Genomic DNA, 24699 nt, shown 5'->3' with positions numbered 1-24699 from the left:
TAAACACACAGCCAGGAATTCCCTGTTGCCCCGAGGTTCCTGGTTGTTGGGGGCCAGGGGCTGGGGCTTCATAATTAAATCACACACAAAAACCAACAAAAAGCCTAGGCTAAGGCAGAAGGCAGCTTAAAAAACTAAAAAAACTAAAAAACTAACTAGTACGCGCTGTTATTGACTTACAATCGCCGCTGATTACCAAGCAACAACAACAGCAACAGCAACCACAGAAGATACGCGAGTACCAGTACGTGTTCAGATACAATATCTATCTGAATATCTGCTGTGGCTATGTACAGCTTCACCTATGGCTACATCAAAGGTTGCAGCATCACGACGATGACGATGACGACGACGACGACGGTGTCGACGACGACTGGGCCAAAACTAGTCTCGTCTTGGCTGACTCAAAGCCTCGGCATGTGTCCGACCGAAACGCCGCGCCGCAACGCTTAGGGGCTGCTCTGGCTCTGGCTCCGGCTTTGGTATAAATGCGCCAAGGGAGAACATTTGGGCATCATTCGATTTTCTGATTTTGCAACGAAGACGTCGCTGGCATCCCGCCTTCGACATCGACATCGGCATCGGCATCGTCCCAGCTCCAGCTTTTCTTTTTTTTTCTGTTGCTCGTCTAGACGGCTCGTCAGGCGAAACCGGTAATATTTCGGCTTCGTTTCGATTCGTGTGAGTGTGTGTGTGTGATATTTTTTTTCGGAAAACTCGGAAAATCCGAGCTCAGTTGGAAACCCAGCAGAAATGGTGAGTCCGCTTGAGCTACCCGCCCGAACCGGGAAGTGTTGACTGATGCCCCCCTCCCGATCTGATCTCTGTTGCAGCGCTGTCTCCTGCCCCTGGTGGCCGCGCTGCTCGTCGCGGCCGGCGTCCACGCGGATGTCTCCCACCTGGACACGGATCTGCAAGAGGACGGCTACCACTACAAGCAGCCATCGGTGCCCTTCCCACCGCCTGGCTCCGGCAATGAGATCGACGATTCGGGCATAGGACCGGGTCCAGCTCCTTCGGCGCCAGGACCCTCCTATGGACCGCCTCAGACGCAGCCACCGCCGCCACCTCGTCCTCAGCCCACAGCACCGGCTCCTTCGTACGGCCCGCCTCAGACCCAGCCGCCACGCCCTCAGCCGCAGCCCACACAGCCAGCGCCCTCGTATGGGCCTCCCCAGACGCAGCCACCTCCACCTCCACCACCGCGTCCTCAGCCCACACAACCAGCTCCATCCTATGGTCCTCCACAGAAACAGCCGCCACGCCCACAGCCCCAGCCTCAACCGCAGCCGCAGCCCACTCAGCCAGCGCCGTCTTACGGACCTCCCCAGACGCAGCCGCCACCACCACCACGCCCACAGCCCCCATCCCCACAGCCTGGACCGGAGTACCTGCCTCCTGATCAGCCCAAGCCTCGTCCCACACCACCGCGCCCACAGCCACCACCGCCAAGACCACAGCCCCAGCCCAAACCTGAATATGGGCCCCCATCAAGGCCGCAGCCGCAGCCACAGCCCACTCCCGGATATGGACCACCACCAAGGCCGCAGCCGCAGCCACAGCCTCAGCCGCAACCCACTCCCGGATACGGACCACCACCAAGGCCGCAGCCGCAGCCACAGCCTCAGCCGCAACCCACTCCCGGATACGGACCACCACCAAGGCCGCAGCCACAGCCTCAGCCTCAGCCACAGCCCACTCCCGGATACGGGCCGCCACCATCCCCGCCGGGACCAGCTCCCACAGCTCCAGCTCCATCTTATGGGCCACCACAAACGCAGCCACCTCGTCCACAACCACCACGCCCACAGCCGCCACGCCCACAACCTCCTCAGCCTCAGCCACAGCCTGGATCTGAGTATCTACCCCCACAGGGAGAGAATGAGGTGACGCCTTCACAGCCCCAGCCAACGGCTCCAGTTCCGGACTATAACCCACCACCCGGCCCTACTTACCAGCCACGCCCACCTGCACCGCCCGCACCACCTGCACCCACATATCAGCCACGCCCACCTGCACCACCCGCACCACCCGCCCCGCCAGCACCCACATATCAGCCCCGTCCTCCAGCACCGCCCGCACCACCCACTCAGGAGTACGGACCACCGCCAACCAGCCCCGGAGAGGAGGAGGCGGGCTCCCTGGGACCCGATGGCTACAACTACAACAAACCTGCCAAGCCGTTCACCTTCTAGGCCTATAATGATTTTTTTTTTCGTATAATTCTGTACGCGTACTCGTATGTTTAGCCACAAATTGGACCCCACCCCAAACTCCCCGCGAAGAGATCAATTTCCAAATAAAAGACACAAATCTACACCAAAAACCAAAACCAAAGCCAAAGCCACTTGTTGGATAAATATCACTCACTCGGGGGATTCGTCGGTCAATGTCCAAGCGATGCTGTCGGCCTTCTGTGGCGTTACGTCTGACAGGCGCCGGCGAGGAGGAGATTCACGGGCGACGGTCATTAGAGCCGGGGAGATGGCACCGGCCAAATATCAGCGGTTCAAGTGCAATCGCAATCGCAGGCCACCACCGCCTGAATCTCTCCAATGGTCGGTCGGTCGGTCGATCGGTCTGTCCAGCTGGTAGGTCAAATCAATCAAACCGGGGGCGCCATAAATCAGACGAGTTGTCGTCGTCGTCGTCGTCGTTCCACAGGCGGAAATTCCGAGAGCTTCAAGCTGCCGTGAACGTTCTCTCAGGTTAGCCAATGTTTACTTTATGCTATGTCGAATCTATAAACCTATTATGACTATATGCACTTTTATAAGTACATATATATGAAAGCCCATAACGACTGCAATTGCCAGAGAGCCATAGCTATAAGTATAGCCATAGCCGGTAACTGCAATGGCAACATTAAGTCGGCTCTCCGTACATGGCAGCCTTCAAGGTGCCAGCCGTCTGTGTGCCCCCAGTTTGAGCCAAAAAATAAATATGAACGAGCGGATCGATCGCTCAACGCAGAGCGATCAACGCTGATCGCCGATCAAACGACTCTATTCCCACAAGCTGTCGCCCGGCAGACAGTCAGTCAGTCAATCTGTCAGTCAGTCGGTCAGTCAGTCATCGGGTTCATCAGTCATTTACTCAATATGTCAGTCGCTTAGTCAATAAATTGTCTGGTAGCCATGGCAACTTCATTAGGCTGCCCAAAAATATAAAAATAAATAAGAAAAACTGCAGCAGCAGCAGCAGGCATTGTGCAACAATTTTCCACTCTTGGTTGCATAGGGCTCGGGCTGCCCAGTCCGTGGGGGCATGCTACTAATTACATAAGCATACTACACGAAAACGGCCTTCAATATTGCTGGACTCGGAATCGGACTCGTACTCGAACTCGGACTCCTAGCGCCCTAGCGCTGTCCGACCGACCGACCGACCCAACGGATTGCCATTTGATTAACGTCTTAACGAGTGGCTTGGGTGTGATTTATGTTGTTAACGCGGCTGCGGCTCTCTGCAGCAGCTGCACTCAGACTCTTTGCCTTTTTGCGTGATTTATGATTACAGCATATCGCAGTCGCGTACTTGTGGCACTTGAAAAGATTTCGGGCCTGACAAAAGATTCGCCACGCATTGTTTGCTTTGTGCTTCGATAATTAAGTGAGATGTTTTTCAGATAGATTCATGCATATGTATATTCGATGGTGACCCCATCTGTGAAATAGTTTTAGATATAGAAGCTGAAAATCAATAACAAGAACAAGTTCATTTTGCAGGTAATCAACCTAACCTGCTGACCTTAGCTTATTTCACAGATGCTTCCCCGCTAGCGCTGGGAGATGACAAACGTTGTTTCTGTTTCTGTGAGAGCCCATCCGGGTGTAAATTTCCCAAACAAGTTATTAATATTCTGTCGGTTCTGTAGTCATTGGCGCGCCGCCAAACGAATCAAACAACACGCAAATGTAAATGCGAGTATTAAATATTAAATCATTCTATATACGAAAACAAGCCAACAAATAAAATAATTCTTACCCGAGGGCGAAATTCCCATTCCCATCCCATCCCATCCACCTTCTTCGTCGTCGTCGTCGATCATCTCAAATTTCTAATTAATTCTTCAAAAATAATTCCGACAGCAGCTAATCGAAATTATTAATGGACAAATTATAATTATGACTTAATAGACATTCAATAAAGTCACAGAGAGTGATTTATGCCGACGCCATACGACCGCAGGGAGAGAACGAACACCTGTTTCCACTCCACTCCACTCAAAGCACATTACGCATACGCAATGTGATCCACGTCAAAATGGGTTTGTGCATTGCCTTTTGCCGGGCCACTTCACTTGACTCTCTTGTAAATCAATCACAGGCGAAATTGCCCTTGGCATCGTTTCGTCTGTTCGGTTTTTTTCTTTCTATTCTTCTCTCATATTTGTAGTGTTTTTTTGTCTGCTGTCTTTGTCTGTCTGGTACAAAAAAAAAGCCAGCACTCGCAACGCATTTAAACGGTTTCCAGCAAACATTGCGTACGATGATTTGTGTAGACGGGGCCCAGGCCCAAAGAAATATGAAATGTTCAAGTGGAGCAGCCGTTAAGCCTGTACAGAGCGGCAAAAAACTACAGAAATCATTCACGCATGCAACTGGTTGGCTGTGGGCTTGCACAAGCCAGCCACGAGTGGCCAGCAGAAACGTATGCCTTTGGTTTGGATTAAGCCAAAAATTTAGACAATATTAAAGGCATACTTTTAGAGAATTTCGTACTTTGGTTGAATTTTAAGCCAAGCGAAAGCCATTATGATGGAGCTTTGATTTAGACTTAAAGTTGAGCTTTTAAGTCGGATAAAGCTTTGAGTCGTGTTTATTGGTTCTCAACAAAATACATGGATGAAAAAGCTTCTACAAAATTCATATTTTGTTATATTATATTTAAGTAAATATATTTATTCGCTTTCCATCAGGCATCGTTAGGATTATAATCTGTATAATACAAATTTATTTTTGATTTTTTTTTAATAATTAAAATCAGAAATAATTTTTATTTTTGATTAGTAACAAACAAAACTTTGAAAAAAATGTTTCTTAATTTTTTTTTTTTATAAAAATTGAAGATTTTATACCAAACCCATTAATTTGTAGCTGTAACTTTTCCCAGAATCCTCTTCCTTTAAAATATATATAAATTAAATTTGTATTTTTTATTTTTATTATAATATTATGTTTTATTAAGTAGCAGGGTTTATGCTATCAAAAAAATAATAAGCAGCCCCCAATCAATTAATGTATGATATATTTTTTATAATTATATTAAAATTGTTCATAATTTTGTATAAGTCCATAATAAATAGAATAATGATTTTTATTATAAAATTATAAAGAACTGTACAAAACCAATTATTTCAAAAAAATTGGTTATAAAAGTTTGTTGAGTTTAAAAATTGTGTAGCTGTTCTTATTCCAAAAAAAGTAGGTAACCTTTTTCGACTTTGATATTTTTTTAGCCCCGTAACTTTTATTCGGGATCTCTGCTTTCCATAGCATACCGATTGGGAGACTCTTTAATAAATAATAATTGTGATGCCTTACAGATCATTTAGTGGAAAAGGTGCCGCCTATTGTTTCTGTAATTCCCAAATCTCTGCCTCTTAAGGTTAACCGCTTCTTTGCCTTCGCCATCTATTTTTAAAAAAATTCCCATGAATCTCCGTACAAAATCAAAGCAATTCGATTCAATCCAACTGATGTCTCAATTAATGGCTCTGCATGCAAAATAAATAGGTTTCTGCATAATTCATTTGCTGATACTCGCACCACTTCCTCATGCGATTGACCGACATTGCCCCTAGCCCCTACATAAGCCCTCCCCTACCCTGGGCGCAGTCTAGGTTCAGGTTCAGGTTCAGGCTATGATTCAGGCGTCGCATGCTCGCATCGCATTAACAATAAATTAATCAATTGCTTAATAGATGTTTAACAACTGTTAACCTTCCTGGCGAGCATTCGAAGTGGTTGCAGATAAATCAAATAAATCTCTGAGAGCAACAACAATCACCACGATTTGCTGGCGATTGGCAGCAGCAGCGAATATTTTGATTAAACGTTGCGATTCTTGAGCGTGAACAAAATCGTTTAGCTGCCAAAATTGGCAATTACTCGCTGCCGCACAGCCACAGCCACTCGTGGCCATAATGAATGCCCAGACAACAATACCGCTTAGCCGTTTGGCCCAAACGTGCGTGGATGAAAGCAACGATAAGGAGTCACAGGGGTAGGTAGGATGATTGCCTTTGCAGATTTGCAGATGGCTGTGGGCGCCAGTGATTAGCATAATACCAAGGCATTCGCATGCTCTATTAAAATTAAAATTTAATTACAAAATCGAACAAAAACGCCAACATTAATCAGAGGCAGGCGACACGCACAGCACAGCACAGCATAGATGCATGGCAAATACTATCCATAGAGGCGACAAATATGAAGACACTCGAGCGATCCAATCCGGTCCAGTTCGATCGATTCATTCACAGACAAAAAGCAGCCCCCAGAAGGCGGCTTTGTCACGCAAATTTTTGTCCGCTTCTGACTGACTGACTGACGGACTGGTGGCTGGTGGCTGGTGTCTTGTGGCCTGTGGCCTGTGTGGCTGCTGCTGGTGTGAAGCTATTAACGGCAAATAGTCGTCGTCCCTCGATGTGGGTCGTTGTGTCTTGAGCACTGACAGCACTTGTCAAACCAATCCATAATAGATGTCAAAACATCAGCAGCAACATCGTCGAATCGAATGTAGCCGAACGCAGTGACAATGGATCTTCAGTTTGGACAAAATGCAAATGCAGAATCGCAGAGTCAACACAAAAAGGCAATCCAATCCGATTGAAAAGGCAAAATACACACACAGCAGATACGTAGATCTCCACTGGTTAATCCAATGCTTACAATCTCTTTACAAATTTTGACCTTGGCCTTACACGCTGGCGAGCAAACAAAGCGCAGCAAACGGCATCTCCACATCGAAAACAATGTCATAGCAGTTAGTTCAACACACACACACAAGGGACACACAATCGACAAACAAGAGATACAAATGTATCTAGTGGATGGGGCGCCGATGCCACAGACATTGACTCACTGCAGATGAACAGGCCAAGAATCTTACAACCATCGCGTTGGCAGACAGAGCGGCGGGCCGCAACAAGAACCCTCATCATCGTCATTATCGTTTTGCCAAAATCCAAATAAAACTAACAAAAAAAAGCCAAATAAACAGGTTCCCTTAATGGCCATTAGGCAGAGATTCAGAGTCACATAATAATCAGCATTTTCATTTGTGCAAATTGGCATCGAATGGCTTATATATATTATATAGTATATATAGACATAAACATTTAAATCGTCTTGCCAGCTAGAAGACGGCTAGAACGGGTATAGCCGCCGCTACCTCCAGTGTCAGGGTTGGCGCGGTTCATCACCGATCGATCTAGATCTAGCATGAATGAAATCGAGCTGTTGGGGATGATGCCTCACCAGATTGTGGTCTCAGTGGAATACCTTCATTTACACTTTTATGGCAGCAATTTGTCGGAATTAAACCCACTTCTAATCGGTTACAGCATCTCATAGGGTATTTTTGGGTATGTTCGAGAAGCAACTGGTCATAAATCAGCAATAAACAAACTTCAAACAATCTCCAAGACTTTCAGATTTTTGGTCACCAAAATAAAGCCAGCAAATTCTTCTTTGGAACCTTCTATATCCCCATCATAAATGTGATACGATTCTTAAATGGTTTACCACTTAAAGATGCGACTTAAAGACTTTTGAAAAACATCCATTAGGTTTTTATGGGTCGTATAAAAGTGGTTTTATATTTTTGCATTCACTATTAGGGAGAATAATCCCAGAGCTCTTTTTTCAGTGTCAGTGAAACGTGAGACCAGAAAACTTACCCAAATCAAATCTTATTGATTATAGTGTCCAAGACAAAGTTCAAAGTGCCAGACACACATGGTTTTAACGGTGGCACGAGCCGGGCCAAAAAGGTGCCAAAAGCAGTCAAAAGCAGCCACCGACGTCGCGCGCTTTGCCCTCAGGCGGCCATCGATTTTATTGTTTGCTGTTGTTGCTGCCAAAAAAACTTATAAGAAGGCAGAATTAAAAACTAATTATTAAGTTAAACAATGATTAGATGAGAGGCTCTGTTGGTGTTGCCATTCTCATTCCCAATTCCCCATTTCGCTTTATTTTATTTTGATTCTGGCTAATTTCAATAATTAATTTATGCTTCCCATTAAATGTTAACGTTCGTTCTTCTGCGGCGGCGACGGCGGCGGCGGCTTTCACTGGGCGCGTGTGCCCGTCCCGCCGGTTTGTCTGTGCCAGTCACAGGATTGATTGGAACCAGAATTAATCTATAAAGAAATCGGACCCAATGTCAAACAAGTCAAGACAAACTACTTTTTGTTCTTCCAGAGGGAGAGAGAGAGACTGTCCACGGAGTGTCTGTCCCGTGTAGGTCAAGTTTCTGATGGACGATAATTGTTTAATAATTTATTTTGACTCCCCCGGAAACGAGACTGAGCATCGGCCATTTGTTGGCTATTTAAAGACAATTTATTGAGGCAGTTATAAATCTCTCAAGTGCCCCAAAACATGTCGAGGTGTTGCAATAAATATTTCTGTGCCTAGATCATGCCTCCAGCCCGCTTACGAGGGTCCAACAGCTTTGGCAATCATTTTGAAATACATATTTCGACAAGAGTATGCCACAGTTCGCCTTTGTCTGCGTCTGCTGCTGTTGCTGCTGCAGATGATATATTTGTTTAGCTTTTTGGTTTTTTTTGTTATACATTTTTTGCGTAATTTATTGAATATTCATAATGTGGACGCTCTCTGGCTGTGGCTCTGGCTTTGGCCTGTTTCGCGGTGAATGTGCGGAAGCTTGTACAAATAAATTCCTCAAAAATACTTACGATGTATTGTATTTGCGAATCTTCATGAAAAAAAGAGACAGACATGTGGCTGGCCTGAGAATCGTTAGATATTTTCTGCTGAAAAGTATCTAAAGCGAACTCAGATTGAACCTTGACTTGGGATTGTATTCTATTGGGGTCTTAAAACGAATTCCCAACAATAGCTGAAAGCTCTCAAAATGTTTAATTTCTTTGCCTGTTTATTTAAATGTCAAGCAAAAACCGGCAGCGAGAAAACGGGGAGTGTCTCACCCCAACACCACAAATCTTTGGGTGACAAAAACTTCGCTAAAGAAATGAAGACCTTTTGTGGTTCTGGTTATCAGGTGGTAAGCATCGCTTGTAAAAAGGCAGAGACTCGTGCTTGGGCCCCGCCCGGACAACAGGTCGCATGCGTAATATATGGGCATGCCTAGAGCGAAAACCAGATACCACTGAACCCCAGGCCCCGGGTTGGCACGTGAAGTCTAATCGATTCTCGATAGCGGGCAGTGCCATAAATAAACACAATTTTCGATTGCCGGCATTTAGTTAACAGTCTCCGGCGATGGCGGCTCATGGCTTTTGATTCACTTGTATGCAAATCCGGGCCAAAAGTCGCCGTCGTCGTCGTCGTCGCTTTGGTTCCGGCCACAGACACACCGAAACGGTGATGGAAAGATCAAAAAACATATTTAACTGGCGATATTAATTTCGATATTGGCATTAGCATAAATAAGAATGCTATCATTATCACTGAACTATATACGGCATGCATATACATACGTATATTTTGCAGTGTGGGATTGCGATTGTGATTGTGGCCCCATAAATCTGCCACGCCCTTGATTGATTTATGCAGCAGCTACTCGTAGATAGAACCCTGCTTTTCGAATGACACATTTTGCAAGTCAAATCCATTGTTGACGCAATAGACAATGGCCAAAAAAAAAACCACACAAAAACAGAAACAAAACCTGGCAATAATGGCTGCTTTGTCGGGAATCGAAACCTAATACGCCAGTCGACCAAAGACCAAAAGCATTATTAATTACATTTTAAATTTTCTAATAACCGTAAAAATACACAATAAATTGTTTGTTTTTTTTTTGTTGTCTTTTTTGTTTTTGGCTTATGAAAAATGCTGCATAGAATTCGCAGGTGTCTCATCTGTGTGGCCCGTTGACAAACATTCCATCAATCAATGCAGGTGAAAGGCAGCCGCAAAATGATGTCACAGGCCATCCCTGTGGTGGCTAGAACTATTTTTAAGTGGGTTTTTGATATACATTTATTTGCTCATCAAATAAAATCTTTACAATGTTTCGTTGGTGGCCGGATAGTCGAAAATAGCTTTACCATTTCCTGTGTGTGTGTGTGTGTGTGTGTGTGTGCCACTTAATCTCCGTGGCACACAGCCTTGATATCGAACAAATCATTTTTATTGGCACTGCATCTTTTTGGTCTCGAGTGGCTTCAGCTTCATTCACTTGACTCGACTGTGGCAGGTGAATGTATTTCCCCACACACACAGCGCACGCACACGCACATGCACGAGAAACGGAAATGATGTATGCCCCCGAAAGCCGTTAAATTTGCTTATTGTTGCCCCTGCTGAGGTCAAGTGAAGATACAAACAAGCAGACAGCCGGACAGACAAATGATGGAGCGATCAAATGAATGAATGGAAGGGCTACCAGCCCCGACAATCTCCTCCCGACACAAATCTGTTGCAGATCAAATTGCTGGACATTTTTGTGTCCGCTAGAACCCGAGGTAGAATTTCGCATAATTAGTTGAGTGCTCTCTTCGGTGGAACAATATTATTCTAGCAAAAATGTTATGCAAATCATTTCACAAAACAAAAGACTTAGGCAACGAACTTTTTGCCTGAGCCACGCGTCGTTTGATACAGAGATACAGAGCGCTAGAGAGAGGTGGGGCGGAGTATGTGGATTGCTCTGCTCTTTAAATGCTTTGTTAACTGTCTGTCTGTTTGTCTGTCTGCCAGTCTGGCTGTCTGTGCGTCATGCGGCTCGTGACGACAACCAAGTGATTGTCTAAAGGGTTCAAGCACCACCACCAACCACTCTTCTAGCTGCCGCAGTCTCTTCATTTGATTCCATTTCGTTTCGTTTCGTTTCATTTAATTTAAATTTTGATTTGATTCGTTGTTGTCGTTGTTGTTTTTTTGGTTTTGTGGGGAGGGGGAGGGGGAGGGTGCGAGCTGCTGCTTCTGCCTGTTAATATTTTTGTTGCTGCCTTATTTCTAACGTGTCTCATCGGGTTTTTGGCGGTCGTCGCCGTCGCCGTCGTCGTCGTATCTTTGGCCAGCCTCTCTAAGACCCACGTACCGAAGTGAACCGAACCGAACGGACCACCGTCCAGACCAGATATAGTATAAATTTCCTACCAACTGACCAGCTCATCATCATTTGTGCTTTGAACTTCTTAAGTGTAAATTGCTCGTCCGCTCATCAGCTCGAGAAAATTTCGTAAAAACAAAATAAACCAAAATCCAAATAAAAATGGTATGTGATCCTCATCCAAAAAAAAAAAACAAAAAAATAACGGAAAGGATAATAAATCCTTTCAAGTGCTTTAGTTCTAAGAAGGATATAGAATGAAACCCCAAAGAATCGAAAAGTGAAACCGATGATGTGTGAAATGGAAAACAAGAGCGTTTTATTTTTTTTATTTACTTTTTTTTTATAACCCAAAAATATCGCCTGCCCAACCTCAACTCAAGTGCCGCTCAAGTCCGGGGCTGGAGTGTCTCGCGGGACTTGTTTTGTTTCACACACCCCGTGCTGCCATAAATAGAATGCCCGACAACTCACAAGTGATTTCCCCTCTCTTCCCCTCTTCCACCACCAGAAATTCTTCGTGCTGTTGGCCTTGGCCCTTGTGGGCGTTGTTGCTGGTGCCCAACTGCCGGACTCGGCCACACAGGGACCCAATCCCCAGGACATTGCCACCCCCGAACCGGAATACATTGACATCGAGGAGCCTCTACCCGCTGCCGCCGCCCCTGCCCCTGCCCCGCGGCCAGTGTTCGCTGCTGCCGCTGCCCCCAGGCCAGTGATTGCCGCTCCGATCGCCCGTCCCATTGCCCGTCCCGTGGCCGTGGCCCAGCAGACCTTCTTCCAGCAGCAGCCCATTGCCCAGCGTGCCCAGTACCTGCCCCCTCTGGTCCAGCAGCAGGTGGTGCCACAGCAGCAGCAGCAGCTGGCGGGACACTCGTTCAACAGCAGGAGCGGCTACCAGTACCGTCGTCCAGTCTATGTAAGACGCTTCTACCGCCTGCGCCGCTACTAAGATGGAGCAGCGATATATTCATATATCTACTATATTTTTAATACATGTTCGATAATATCCTAATAATGTTCCCCTCTATATTTTGCTGTTTTTTTTCTTCTGCCCGCACCCGCACCCCACACCTCACTCCTGCCCGAAACGACTATCTATCTGCACCAAACTCCAATCCAAACTCCAATCCACTGCTCGAATTAAGCATTAACATATATCCAAAAAAATACCACGCTCACGCCACATTACCACGCACTGAAAACCCCTCTACAAATCTATCCAACTATCGAACCATATCGAACTATCTAACCAATCCTAATCCTAGAACGAAAATGAAAATGAAAACGAAACGTCAAAGAACACCGACCAATCAGCAGCAGCAGCGGCAGCCAAGATCAAAAAGCACAAAGCTAAAGCATAAAGCGTAAAGCTAAAGCATAATAAAAAGCAAAGTACAAAGAGACAAATGATGTTCTAAAGACAAAGATCGAGAAAACCCAAGTATTCAGTTATTGTTGAATTTCCAAGTAAATTACGTACGAGTAAATAAACGTAAATTATTTGTAAAAATGATAAACAAAATCTTGCTATATTTCATTCACCAGAGCCCCGCAAGGCCAATCAAAAGGGGGAAGGGGGACGGTGGCGGTGGCGGGGGCAGGGGATGGAATTTAATTATAATATTCACAGCTCATCAACGCACGATTAAGTGTGTCGAAAGATTGTACAAAGTTTCGTTCTCAATTTGATGGGGCACGAGCACGAGCACCCATCACCCATCACCCACCGCCTGGGACCATCCATCATTAATCATGGGAATGCGATGGTATTTCAGAGATGATATGATGGACATTTGCATACGGAAGCTGGTACCTTTCTGCGCACTGAGGTCGCCTTATTACCCTTCCATTCGTTGGATGTGATGGGAAATAATATTTTTCTTTTTTTTGTGTCTGTGTTGCGTGGCAGATTTGTGGAACTTAAGTGGTGTGTGGCGTCTTCTTCGGGCTAATTAGAAATAATTATTTATGCAGGTTCTTGCATGAGTCTTGACGGCTCGTAAACCGAAACTCTAGCCAAAAACAAAAATAAAAATTAACAGAAATAAATAGAAATACATAAATCTACTGAAAATACTTTCAAAATACATTAAATAGAACCGGTTTAAGCTTCTGCTAAACCTGCTAAATTGTCTCCAAAAATAAAACCCACAAAAGATCGACTGGACAGGAATCTGAAGTGTAAACACTCCATTTTTAAGAGGTTCAATCCGCACGGGTGGCCAAAGAGACAATACGCATTTGATTGATGGATTGATTGTCAATTTGATTGCCTTGCTGCCGCGGCTTCAATTCAGGGGCATTAACAGACTCGACTCTATTTTTTTTTTCTCTATGAACTATGACAAACTGGGTCTCTCGCTCGCCGCTGTCGTCCACTCCTTTGTGTGCCATCGAATATCGATGACAGCAGCGGCGTTGGCGATGACGCTTCCGTCTCGTCTGCGACTGGACTCCTCTATCAGTCAAGTGGCAATTATAATTGGCGGCCTTGCCACTTTGTTATTAATTACACAAGTTGTTACATCAGTCTGTGTTGCCACTTCCCCCGCCACTTCTCTTTCCCCGTGGCATTGTCAAGGCAATGGATTATGAAAAATGATATCTCTGGCTTCGATAAATCTGTGGCGGAATAAATTATTGACCATTATTTTTGGCCATCTACTACTTCTGAGCATTATAGTTGACTGTCATTTATAATTATTTTAATAAAATTTAGATGTGCCTAAAGCTAATTTGGCTAACAAAAATTGGGGCATGACCGAAACTGTTATACTGATACTTTTCAAGCCATACTTTTGGGCAGATATTTTTAACTATTATATTCTCCCAAAAGTTGGCCATTAATTCTGGAACTAAACGACGAGAGCTGACCAACTGAAACAATCCAAGGAAGTGGCTACGTGAAAATAAATAAAAACTTGAAAGATAAAGTTATAGATAACAGAATGCAAGTATTGAATGATTATTTCTCATAGTTGTTACAAAAGTGTACACATAAATCATATTAATATTAAATATGTAAGCCAAAAGCCATAACAATATTTAATCAATAATACAATTTTCGACAGTTTGAATAAGAAATTAAAAATTTGTGTCGTCTATCAAATAAAGCGGAACGAGAATGAAACAGAAGAAGTTTTGGTGTATTTTTTAAGTCCATGTTGTGGCGTGAGAGCGAATTGAGTGCACCCAACCGAGTATATAAACAGTGTGGTGCCAGGTGGAAAGGTGGCAACCCTGGTCCGTCTGACAGATGGTCACAGTTCGAGAGACGATCGTTACACTTGTCGTTCTCTACACTGTTGCAAAATAATGAAAATACAAGACGACTGCACGAGAAGATTTTCTGACATACATATATGTTTAAATATTTCTCTGCAATTAATAATATATTAAAAATAATTAAATATTTAAGTACCCAAATGAAAAAATATAGCTAACTAAAAAATAATATTAAGATAAATCTGATAGTATTTCCCCTGAGTAATAAGTAATTTTTTAATAATTCCAAAAAAAGTTAAAATCATTGAAAGAAAATGATCAAAATCTTATTAATAATAAATGTATGAATAAAATCATTTTATTATTTATAAATATGTGGCTCTAACAGTAAGAGCACACAGCATAATTTTATCTGTGATCAAATTTTCTAATCAAATACATATTGCATAATAAATTAAGAATAAAATTATTTATGAATTGTATTTTATTAAGTTAACCTGTCTAATTAACTAATTTGTTAATAGTACTAAAAGGTTGAATTTTTTTACGAATTAAAAGTGATGAAAAAGGTTCAATTTAATTAAAAAAGTATTAGAAAAATAAAAAATAAAATAAAACATTATTAAAAAATAGTTGCATAGATTAAATTATTATTTATGCTTTCTTCAGGAAGTATCCATCACTAGTGAATGCATATATTATCAGCTGCTTAGCGCTTATCTTCTCTTTCTAGAATACTAAACGAACACAAACGCATCAATGAAATTATCATACCAAAAACGAAAACGAGGAAACAAATAGTTTGTTTCATTAGTGGCAGATCTTAAACAGGCTAGACGAGTGAACCTGCCTCGGGTCATCAGCTTGGCTTTCTAAAATCAACGATGAGCGCGATTATTTATGGGGCATGTTTATTTAAACGGCGCTACTAAGAGCAACAACCGTATACGCGTATACGTACGGAGCTCTTAAGTAAATCATTTTTGAGGCACTTAAACAGAGATAAGCGTAATAATCTAATTAATTTGCAGAAGTGGAAACGGGTTCCCATCCTCCAGCCATCCCCAGCTATTAGATCATGCCATCGATTCGATTTGCATAAAGGCAATTCATTTTGTCAACACACACACGCACACACATTCCGACTCCCAGAGTGTTCTTCCGAGCTTCCTGATCGCATTAGTTTCACTTTCTATCCCCATCAGCGTGGGAGGGTTCTGAGAGTAGTACGGGGGCCGAGGGCGTATCTTCACACCTTCGAACAATGCCAGCGATTGTCTGCGGGGCGCAATCAAGGTACGGAGTATTGCCATAAATTATAAGATGTCGTTTATTGAAGCTCAGCCACAATTCGGGCCATAAAATTAGAGCTTATGGCCGTTTCGGGTGCCAGCGTCAATTACTCACTCTCGCCCGCTGTTTGCCCATAAATCAAGCCGGAATTGGCCTCAGAGCATTACTCAGTCGCATAATCGGACGTCTCGAAATAGCCGCCACTGGATCGGTCTGCCGTGAATGAAACTGTTCTGCCACATTTGCGTATATTTTTAGACGCCTCAAGTGTAATTATGCTGTCTCTCTTGGCACTTGAGCCGAGAGTTCGTGGTCGTGGTGGTGGTCGTGGTAGTGGTCGCGGTCTGGGTCGCACTTCTGATAGGATTTCCCCCCCAAACTCGAGTTCAAGTTCAAGAGCAGGATGTGGGTTTTCATCTTGTTGGGGTTTATTCGTTCTCAAAACTTAATAAATAACTATAGTATATACACGTGACATTGGCAGACAACAATAAAATGGCTAAGGATGGAAGGGTCTTGCCTCTCAGAAGAGGAATGGCTGGGCGGGGGCATCGTAGTGATAGCCATCCTCGCTGTGCGGCTCCACGATCTCCTGGGGCGGCAGGTAGCTGTTCACGGGCTCCTCCAGCGGCGCGGCATAGGAGGGGATCGGAATCTTGAACGTCGGCTTCGAGGGCGGCAGATACTCCGGCTGGGGCTGCTCCACCACGGGTGCGACGGGTGCCACGGGCGGTGGCAGGTAAGCAGGCTTAGGTGGCACAACCTTGACGATGGGAGCAGCAGGTGGCAGATATGCCGGCTTAGGAGGAGGCACAACCTTCACAACTGGCGGCGGGGGTGGCAGGTAAGAGGGCTTAGGCGTCACCACTGGCGGTGGGGGTGGCAGGTAAGAGGGCTTGGGTGTCACGACCTTCACAGTTGGCAGTGGGGGTGGCAGGTGCGAGGGCTTGGGTGTCCTGACGACCGGAATCTCGGGCTTGACTGACGGCTGGGGCGGCAAGTAAACCGGAGTCGGCTTGGTCACAGGCTTCACCGGTGGCAAGTAAGACGGAACTGGAGCAATTACACGAGCTGTCACGGGTTCCGGTGGCAGATATTCAGGCCCAGGGGTTGGCAGTTCGAAGGGAACACTCGGTGGATCGTAGTTGTAGCCGGGATGATCATCGTGATCATGATGATCGAACAGATGCGAGACATCGCCGGACACCAGCGCGAGACCGCATACAGCAAGGACCAGGAGTTTCTGAATGGCAAGAGATAGATGTAGCTGTTATAGGACACTCTTTGGGCATCTTTCAGATGGGTTGGACAAACCATTTTGCTATCCAAGCGTTCTTCTTCTTCAGTGGATGATACGTTCTCGCTGCGACGACTGCTACTCCCGAAATGATACAGTTTCCGGCAAGTGCTTCTTTATTTATACAGTTAGAGCTCTGGCGCGAGAACAGCGCGAGAGATGGCAGCCATAAAGCTGTCTACGCCGACGCTGCGTAGTCGAACAGAGACGATATGGCATCAGACTACTATCCAGATGATGGCGCGGCCTGTCAGCCAAGCGGCGTTTAGCATCAAGACACTTTGGCAGCAGCCGGTATTCGCTATTCGGAATGTTCGCTATTCGTATTTCAATGGCTTATTGAATCGAATCTCTTAATTCGCAGTCGTCCGCGTTGCGTTGGCTTTTGTTTCAGAGATCTCTCTGTATGGCCAAGAGTCATTAAACTTGTTGGGTTTTATGATAGCCAACTATAGCCAACTATTTGAGATACTTTTTTGTGCCAGAGCCCCGCAAAAAAATACCAAGATATTTAGGAGTCACTAAAATTGTTGGAGGAGGGTAAAGACTTCTTTGCTGTAGAATAACCCCATGATTGTCATGTAACATTAACTTCCTGTTTTGTTGAGGTACACCAAGAGAAAAAAGCCTTGGGAATTGAATATTTTCATAGATTTGCAACGAGAGTGCAAATATATTTCCTGCACCCCTGAATACTCGCTTCGCTCGCTCGCCAACCCCCGGCTCACTCGGTTCACACGCTCTCGCCGATATGTAACGAGTCGACAATGACACACAACTTTTTTATACAATAGAGAGATATTTCTATTAAAAAGCTTTCTGTTTCAATTAAATACATTTAAATCTAAGCGTCTTTCAATTTCACTATTTTTGTCTTTAAGAACCACATATTCAAGGTGTAGTATAGTAGACCAGCAGAACTAGTAACGATTAGTAGTATAGCGTATATTTGATTCGTTTTAGAGTTCAATCTGGCCTAGTTCACGCTTGCCCCATCTCTGGACCAGCATTGAAAGAGGTCAGAGGCTGTCGTTTGATAGCTGGCGGCTGCAATTGGCGATTAGCGAGTGTTTCTGTAACAGACACCGACCCCAGTGAACAATCAATATCTGTGTATCTATATATATATCTTTTAACATCATTTTTCATTCCTAAAGACAATAATTATAGACAGCTGCAGGTGATGATGAGGCCAGACCAAAAGACCCATAGCTAAGGCTTCAGCTACTTCGGTTGATTGGCCGCAATCCGCTTTTGGGGGTCGCGCATGGCGAGATCCAATTTCCAAGCCGTGGAGCCTGTGTCTGTGTCTGTGTCCCTTTTTGGACGGATCGAACCTCTCGTTAAATGTCTTTAATAGGTTCGACCTTGAGGCTGCTGTCGAAAGAGTCACTCAAACAATGGATTGGTGAAATATCTCAGGCTGGAGTGTCGGAGTTTAAATTTCATTTCGTTTGCTGTTTTGGTTTTGTTTTAAAATGATTTTAATAGAGAGAAAAAAAATAAAAAAAAAAAATTTGCAAAGCTTAAAAATAGATGCAGTATTTATGAGGTTGGGTGTATCGGAGGGGGGTGTGTGTTCGATGGGTGTGGCGGCCTATTGCCTGAAGCGACGCAGTGGTGGCTTGTACTGGTAGCCCTGCTCGGGGACGTGGACGTGGTTCTCCGACTGCAGGGGCAGGGCGTACGATGGTATGGGGATGTGGAAGTCGATCTCTGGCTGGTGCTGGTGCTGCTGGTGGTGATGCTCCGCATTGGGCGGAAGGTAGCTCGACTCTGGCCGGAGGGCGGGTGGCAGGTAGCTGGCCTTGGGCGCCACTGCCGGTGGCGGTGGTGGAGGCGGCAGACTGGGAGCCACCTTGGGAGGCAGATATCTGGCCACGGGCTCCTCTGCGGGCAGGTAGTTGCTGGCCGGTGCTGGTGGCAGATAGCTCTTCTCCGGCTTGGCAGGAGGCAAGTAGCTGGGCTTTGGTGCAACGGCTGGTGGCGGAGGTGGTGGCGGCAGACTGGGGGCGACCTTAGGGGGCAGATACTTGGGTGCGGGTGCAGGTGCAGGAGGCAGGTACTTGGGTGCGGGTGCAGGAGGCAGGTACTTGGGTACAGGCGCAGGTGCAGGAGGCAGGTACTTGGGTGCAGGCGCGGGTGCAGGTGCAGGAGGCAGATACTTCACTTCCGGCTTGGAAGGGGGCAAGTAGCTGGTCTTGGGGGCTGGCGGCGGTGGTGGTGGCGGCAGCGACGCCTTAGGTGGCAGATACTTCTGGCGGGGCTTCTCCGCTGGCGGCAGGTAGCTGCTCTTCGGAGCCGGCGGTGGTCCACCATAGCTGTAGCCGCTGGGAATGTTGAACTTGGGCTCCTGCTCCACATGATGGTGGTGGTGGTGGGGCTCTGGCTGGTAGTGCAGATCTATGTGCAGATCGTGGTGGCCATCTTGGTGACTGGCGTGCGAGGAGTGGGCATGGGCATCATAGTGATAGTCGTGATGGTCATGATGATCGTGATGATCGTGATGATCGTGCTCGTGATGCTGCCCGTGGCCACCGCCGCCGAACAGATGGGACACATCCGCCCGGACACAGACAGCAGCAAGGCCTGCCAGGGCCAACAAGATCAGCATGGGTTTCTGCAGGAGACGGGAATGATTATAGCTACTCCATTTGGGATCGAGGATGCGGCCATCTATTTACCATTCCGTTGGGATATATTCCTGCGGTTCCGACGGTGGATGATGGTGATGTTGCTGCCGTTTGCTGACGGCTTCAAGTAATGTCACTATCGTTGATGGCCCCCTCTTTTATACTCCGATCGCAGTCGCAGCTTCCTCAACTCCAACTCCGACTCCGACTCCAACTCGATCTCGAATCTCCATCTTGAGGTTCGATCTTTGGGCAGCAATCAGCAGCATTAGTTTATGCCCAAAACAAAGGCCAGCGGTGCATAATTTTCGGTTCGGTTTTCTTCACACTTTTCTTGCTTTTCATGAACTTGTGATCCGATCCACTCGCCCGGTGGCAATTATCGGCGTGTGGTTTCCTTTCCCCCCCAAACATTAATGCTATTTTGGCTTTAATTAGCCGCACAACAAAAGCTTCGTCCGGCAGCCACCGGTCATCCGTCAGAGGCGCCTCATGAATATGCAGCGGATGCGTCGTCGAAATATAAATCGTGAAACGTGAGACAATTGGCGGTGATTGACTCGACAGCCACTCGGCCTTATCCCGGCGCATAATGCAAGAGATATCCAAAGTGGATCAACGGGGGGATTAATGGGGTTAACAAAACAGCATTTATTATACTTTGTCTCTAAATTATATAATCCTAGGCCTAAACGATTCAAAAAAAAACAACAGTCCAGGACGGGGCGATACTTCAGGGTTCGGGGTTCAGTTCAGTGCAGTGGTGTGTTGAGTGGTTCCTAGAACACAAACGCCTTGGCGGGCGCCTCGTAGTGGTATCCGTGCTCCTCCTCTGGCTCCGGCTCCGGCTGTGGCTCTGGCTGAGGGGGCGGCAGGTAGGTGGGTGCTGGCGTCGGGGCAGGCGTTGTGGTCGTTGTTGTGGTGGTCGTTCTCGGTGGGGGAGGTGGCAGATAGGTAGGGGCGGGCGTGGGTGGCGGTGTGGTCGTCGTTGTGGTCGGTGGTGGAGGTGGCAGATAGGTTGGGGCAGGTGTGGGTGCCGGTGTCGTTGTTGTAGTCGTGGTTGTGGTTGTTGTTGGCGGCGGCGGCGGCAGATACGTGGGCACTGGCTTTGGCGGCAGGTACGTTGGCGGTGGTGTGGGTGGTTCTGTTGTGGTTGTCACTACCACAAAGGGCACCACCGGCTTGGGATAGTCATAGCCATAGCCCTGATGCTCCTGCTGATGCTTCTCCAGGAGTTCCAGCGGCAGATGCGAGACATCCCCGGCAGCCAGAGACAGCAGCATGCCAAAGGTGGCCAAAATGAAGAATTTCTGCATGAAATGCCCCAATTGAAGACCGTTATCGTGTCGCGGGATAGGGTATAAGGATTTTGAAGACTCACCATGACTGTTATCGTATGTTACACCTTGAGCTCGTAGACCACAAATGATTGACCAATACCACGGGTAGCTGTTTATTTATAGTCGAAAATTCTAAGACCTAGTCCATGGGCTCTCCAAAGGCCAATTATTATCATTTAAATCGATATCGGGCTTAAGCGCGATTCATGGCAGCACCAGCACCAGCATCGGCATCGGCAAGCATTCTTTGTATCGGTAAAAATGTATCTGTCTCAGTTTCGCTTTCAGTATCTGTAGCGCAGTATCTGCCTCTGCCTCTGTATCGGTGTCCATGTTTGTATGAATTATTAGCGCCACAATGCTGTTGCTGTTGCTGTTGCTGCTGCCTCTGTCTTCATCATTGTTTCTGGCTTCAGTCCAAAATCTCCGCTTCAGAGCCATTATCTTTTTTTATGAGCCTCCATGGTGGGGCTTTTCATCAGCGTCGTCACTCCAGCGTTGGCTCAAGCAGCGCTTCAGTTTCTGTGGCATTGTCTGTGGTGTCAAAGTGAGCCTCTGCTTCCGACCCACTGCCGGCTGACCCACAGTGATAGAGAGGAGAGGAGCTGCTGCCGCTGCGTTAGTTCCGCCGCATCGGGCAGCGTTGTAAGAGCGATCCGCTAGCTGTCATAAATCATTTAGACTTCATTTATAATAATTATGGCGCGCGCTGCCTTTTGCAGCAGCTCAAGAAGTCTCCAGTGGAGTAGAGTGGCGTGGAGTGGAGTGGCGGCCAGCGTTTCATGGACAATGACGGACAATGAAGCTGTCTCTGGGACATGAGCTTGCGGAAGCAATTCCGAATCTTACAAATCAATACAAGAATCGGAGGCAAAGGTGGGTGCTGGGTGGCTGCAGATGGGGAGACTGGAATATATTTGACAAATTTCCCATCTCTTTAACGGCTGCGTTTAAACAACTAATTAGTTGGATTAGAGCGTCGCTAATCGCGATTTAGTAAACAAACAGTGACAGAGCCGTGGCTCAACTATCACTTTTTGTTTCATTCTTCGGCGGATAATTTATGCGGGTTGTTGAACCGCCCCAAACGGCGGTGGATCGATCCGATCCGGCTGATCGATTGTCAAGTGCCGGACGGAAACTGGACGGCGTGTGCTGTGCTCGCCATTTGCCAAATATCGGCGTAATTTATGCCGATTATGAAATAAATTGTCGTTCTTTATGGCCATTTGTCTCATCGTCTTCAATGGCTAGGCCTGTGTCTCTCTTCATAGACCCGAGACCTGTGCAAATTCGTAACCGGTTTGGGATTAAAGGCATATTTTGTCAAGCATGAACATTTATTTTAGCAAGACGCTAAGTCTACTAAAATCCACAGAGATATGACTAGATGGAATCTCGTTCTAAGCCGAGTCCAAGGCAAGTCTTAGCCGTAAGCCCTGCCCAAGGGCTTCTGGTGAAAGGAACGCCGCTAGATCTTAGGGGGGATTTCAATTTTATTATCTTTATACAGAAAACTTTGGTACAAATTCGAGGGGAAACAAGGTAGGGTATCGCTCAGCTCTTGAATCGCCTGCTGGGCACCTGGTACTTGTAGCCGTGAATGCTGCTGGCACTTTTACTACTGGAGGCGGATATTGGCTGGGATTCCTCTGCTGGCTCTTCGGCCTGGCCCAGCTCTGCGTCGGATGGGGCCACAGGTATGGCGTCCTGGGGGAACTCCTCGCCCGTGGGGAACTCATTGCTGACCTCCAGCTCCAGCTGGGTGACCTTGGGCACGTCGTAGACGAAGCCATTACCAGAGCGTACCAGCTGAGAGACATCCGAGGTGGCGGAATGCAGACAAACCGTCAACAGCAGCAGCAGCAGGCCAAAAATTGAGAGACGCTGCAGGGAAGAGCGTGAGGCGAATGTGTGGCAAGAGGCTAATGACGAGGCGCTTACCATGGTATCGTGTGTGATCTTGACTGGGGGAATGGAATGGCTCTTAGAATGGAGTTGGATCTCGGTCGCTTCCAGCCAAACGTTGCTCGAGCGAATGCAAGCGCCGGCGCTGAGACCCCAACTATTTATACTTCTATATGTTCGCCTCATTTGGCCAGGCTTTGCCTCACTTTATTAATTACGCCAAAGCCACAGCCAAAGCCAAAGCCGATCACGATGACGATGCTGCCGATGCTGGCAGCAGCAGAGAACGGAGGCCCTAGATAAACAACCAAAGATACAACGAGCGAGCACTACAAATAAAATGCTACAACATCTCCATCTCATTGCCAAGGCCAAGACTTGTTTTGTGGGGTCAAGTGTCAGTGCGTTGCCGCAGACCCATACACAAGCCTTTTGTCTTAGTCGCATTTGTTAGAGACTCTCGCATTGATTTGTATCTGAATTAATGATTCTATGCGCTGAGAGCCGCTGACGGATTTGTCTCTGCCCCCAGCCACGTGAGCCGTATCGAATCCCCCCCATGCAAATCAATAATTATGCAGCCGAGCCCCGATCCCCGAGCATATAAAGCGCCTCCATACGTTTCCGTTTCATCAGTGCTTTACGGCTGGGCAAATGCAGATCCGCAGATTCTCGCACAATTTATCTATGCCAACCTCCAACGGTATGCATAGCATCTGAGTGGACAACTTGGACAAGATTGATTGAATTTTAAGCTGGATCATTGCGCAGACTCGATTGGTCTGGGGGCATCCGTATTCCACTTGAATACCCAGCACACACGACACACCCACGAAGCAAAGCTGATTCTGATCGACTGGTCTTTCTTCATATTTTTTTTTGCTGCCTGCGAAATATACTCTTGAATATCCAATATCGTCTAGCTGTCACATGGAAGTTGAAGACCACTTTTATACCGGCTACTCGAAGAGTTTAGGCCAGTGCGAGCAATACTCCCCACATTATCCATCAGATAAATGCATCCCTTTCGCGAACAGCAATACCAAAAGACAGAGAGAGAGAGAGAGTGAGCATACTGCAGTCATCGTTTTAACTACTTTAAAACGAAGGGGGAACGCTGTGAGTCGCAGATACGGCCGCGACTCTACATTTATACCTTATACTCATTCAGTATGGCTCCCCTCCGTCAGAGGGCGCACGCTGCCCCGGGAAGAGTGTGTGAAAGAGAGGAATGAGTAAGCGAAGCCACTGAAATTTCATCTGTTCCTTCTGGCCATAATATTTATCCGATCTGATCCAGATTCGACAATCTGCTTGCCACAGATTTTCGTCCAAGCTTGAATCACTGTGATATCATAAGAGTCTGGATCAAAAATTTGGCTGCTCTTTTTCCTAAAGTCTCTGAGAACTAAGCGTGAAACAAGACGGCCAGACGGACATACAGACATGGCTATATCGACTCGGCTATTGATGCTGATCAAGAAAATATATTGTCCTTATGGGGTCGGAAACGCTTCCTTCTATACTCTTTTTGAGTATCGTGCATACAAATAATGTATATATGTATGTACATATATAATGGCCCTTGCCACGCCTAACAACGTACCCCCTCGCTTTTGGTGATATAAAAAAAAATATTTTTATTTTTTACTGAGCACTACATGAATTACTGGTATACAAAATACACAACCATTTGGTGATTAGTAAAAGACTACTTTTAGGCTTT

General features: G+C 46.3%; 6 protein-coding genes across 6 annotated transcripts; 2 read left to right on the top strand and 4 right to left on the bottom strand.

Annotated features, from left to right (window-relative positions):
- The first annotated feature begins 510 nt into the window (after positions 1-510).
- LOC108153750 (extensin) lies at positions 511-2331 on the top strand. The gene is made up of 2 exons (XM_017283880.2): positions 511-756; positions 834-2331. The coding sequence occupies exons 1-2, from the start codon at positions 754-756 to the stop codon at positions 2193-2195; spliced, it is 1365 nt and encodes a 454-aa protein (XP_017139369.1). The 5' UTR covers positions 511-753; the 3' UTR covers positions 2196-2331.
- A 9015-nt stretch (positions 2332-11346) lies between these two features.
- Positions 11347-12799, top strand: LOC108150860 (cyclin-dependent kinase inhibitor 1C). Its single transcript, XM_017279163.2, has 2 exons — positions 11347-11439; positions 11786-12799. The coding sequence occupies exons 1-2, from the start codon at positions 11437-11439 to the stop codon at positions 12224-12226; spliced, it is 444 nt and encodes a 147-aa protein (XP_017134652.1). The 5' UTR covers positions 11347-11436; the 3' UTR covers positions 12227-12799.
- Positions 12800-16207: 3408 nt separating this feature from the next.
- Positions 16208-17182, bottom strand: LOC108150863 (extensin). Its single transcript, XM_017279165.2, has 2 exons — positions 17110-17182; positions 16208-17038 (listed from the first exon to the last, which is right to left on the bottom strand). Exons 1-2 carry the CDS (start codon positions 17110-17112, stop codon positions 16319-16321), a joined length of 723 nt encoding a protein of 240 aa, XP_017134654.1. The 5' UTR covers positions 17113-17182; the 3' UTR covers positions 16208-16318.
- Positions 17183-18689: 1507 nt separating this feature from the next.
- On the bottom strand, positions 18690-20316 carry LOC108165385 (early nodulin-75). The gene is made up of 4 exons (XM_033387580.1): positions 20195-20316; positions 19777-19846; positions 19227-19712; positions 18690-19124 (listed from the first exon to the last, which is right to left on the bottom strand). The coding sequence occupies exons 1-4, from the start codon at positions 20314-20316 to the stop codon at positions 18690-18692; spliced, it is 1113 nt and encodes a 370-aa protein (XP_033243471.1).
- Positions 20317-20498: 182 nt separating this feature from the next.
- LOC108165386 (extensin) lies at positions 20499-21041 on the bottom strand. The gene has a single exon (XM_017301424.2). The coding sequence runs from the start codon at positions 21039-21041 to the stop codon at positions 20505-20507; it is 537 nt and encodes a 178-aa protein (XP_017156913.1). The 3' UTR covers positions 20499-20504.
- Positions 21042-22554: 1513 nt separating this feature from the next.
- LOC108165388 lies at positions 22555-23096 on the bottom strand. The gene is made up of 2 exons (XM_017301425.2): positions 23010-23096; positions 22555-22952 (listed from the first exon to the last, which is right to left on the bottom strand). The coding sequence occupies exons 1-2, from the start codon at positions 23010-23012 to the stop codon at positions 22623-22625; spliced, it is 333 nt and encodes a 110-aa protein (XP_017156914.2). The 5' UTR covers positions 23013-23096; the 3' UTR covers positions 22555-22622.
- Positions 23097-24699: the final 1603 nt, after the last annotated feature.

The sequence above is a fragment of the Drosophila miranda genome, chromosome XR (assembly GCF_003369915.1).
Source record: "Drosophila miranda strain MSH22 chromosome XR, D.miranda_PacBio2.1, whole genome shotgun sequence".
Lineage (NCBI taxonomy): Eukaryota > Metazoa > Arthropoda > Insecta > Diptera > Drosophilidae > Drosophila > Drosophila miranda.
The sequence above is the reverse complement of the archived record's forward strand: the minus strand, read 5'-3'. Positions and strand labels throughout refer to the sequence as shown.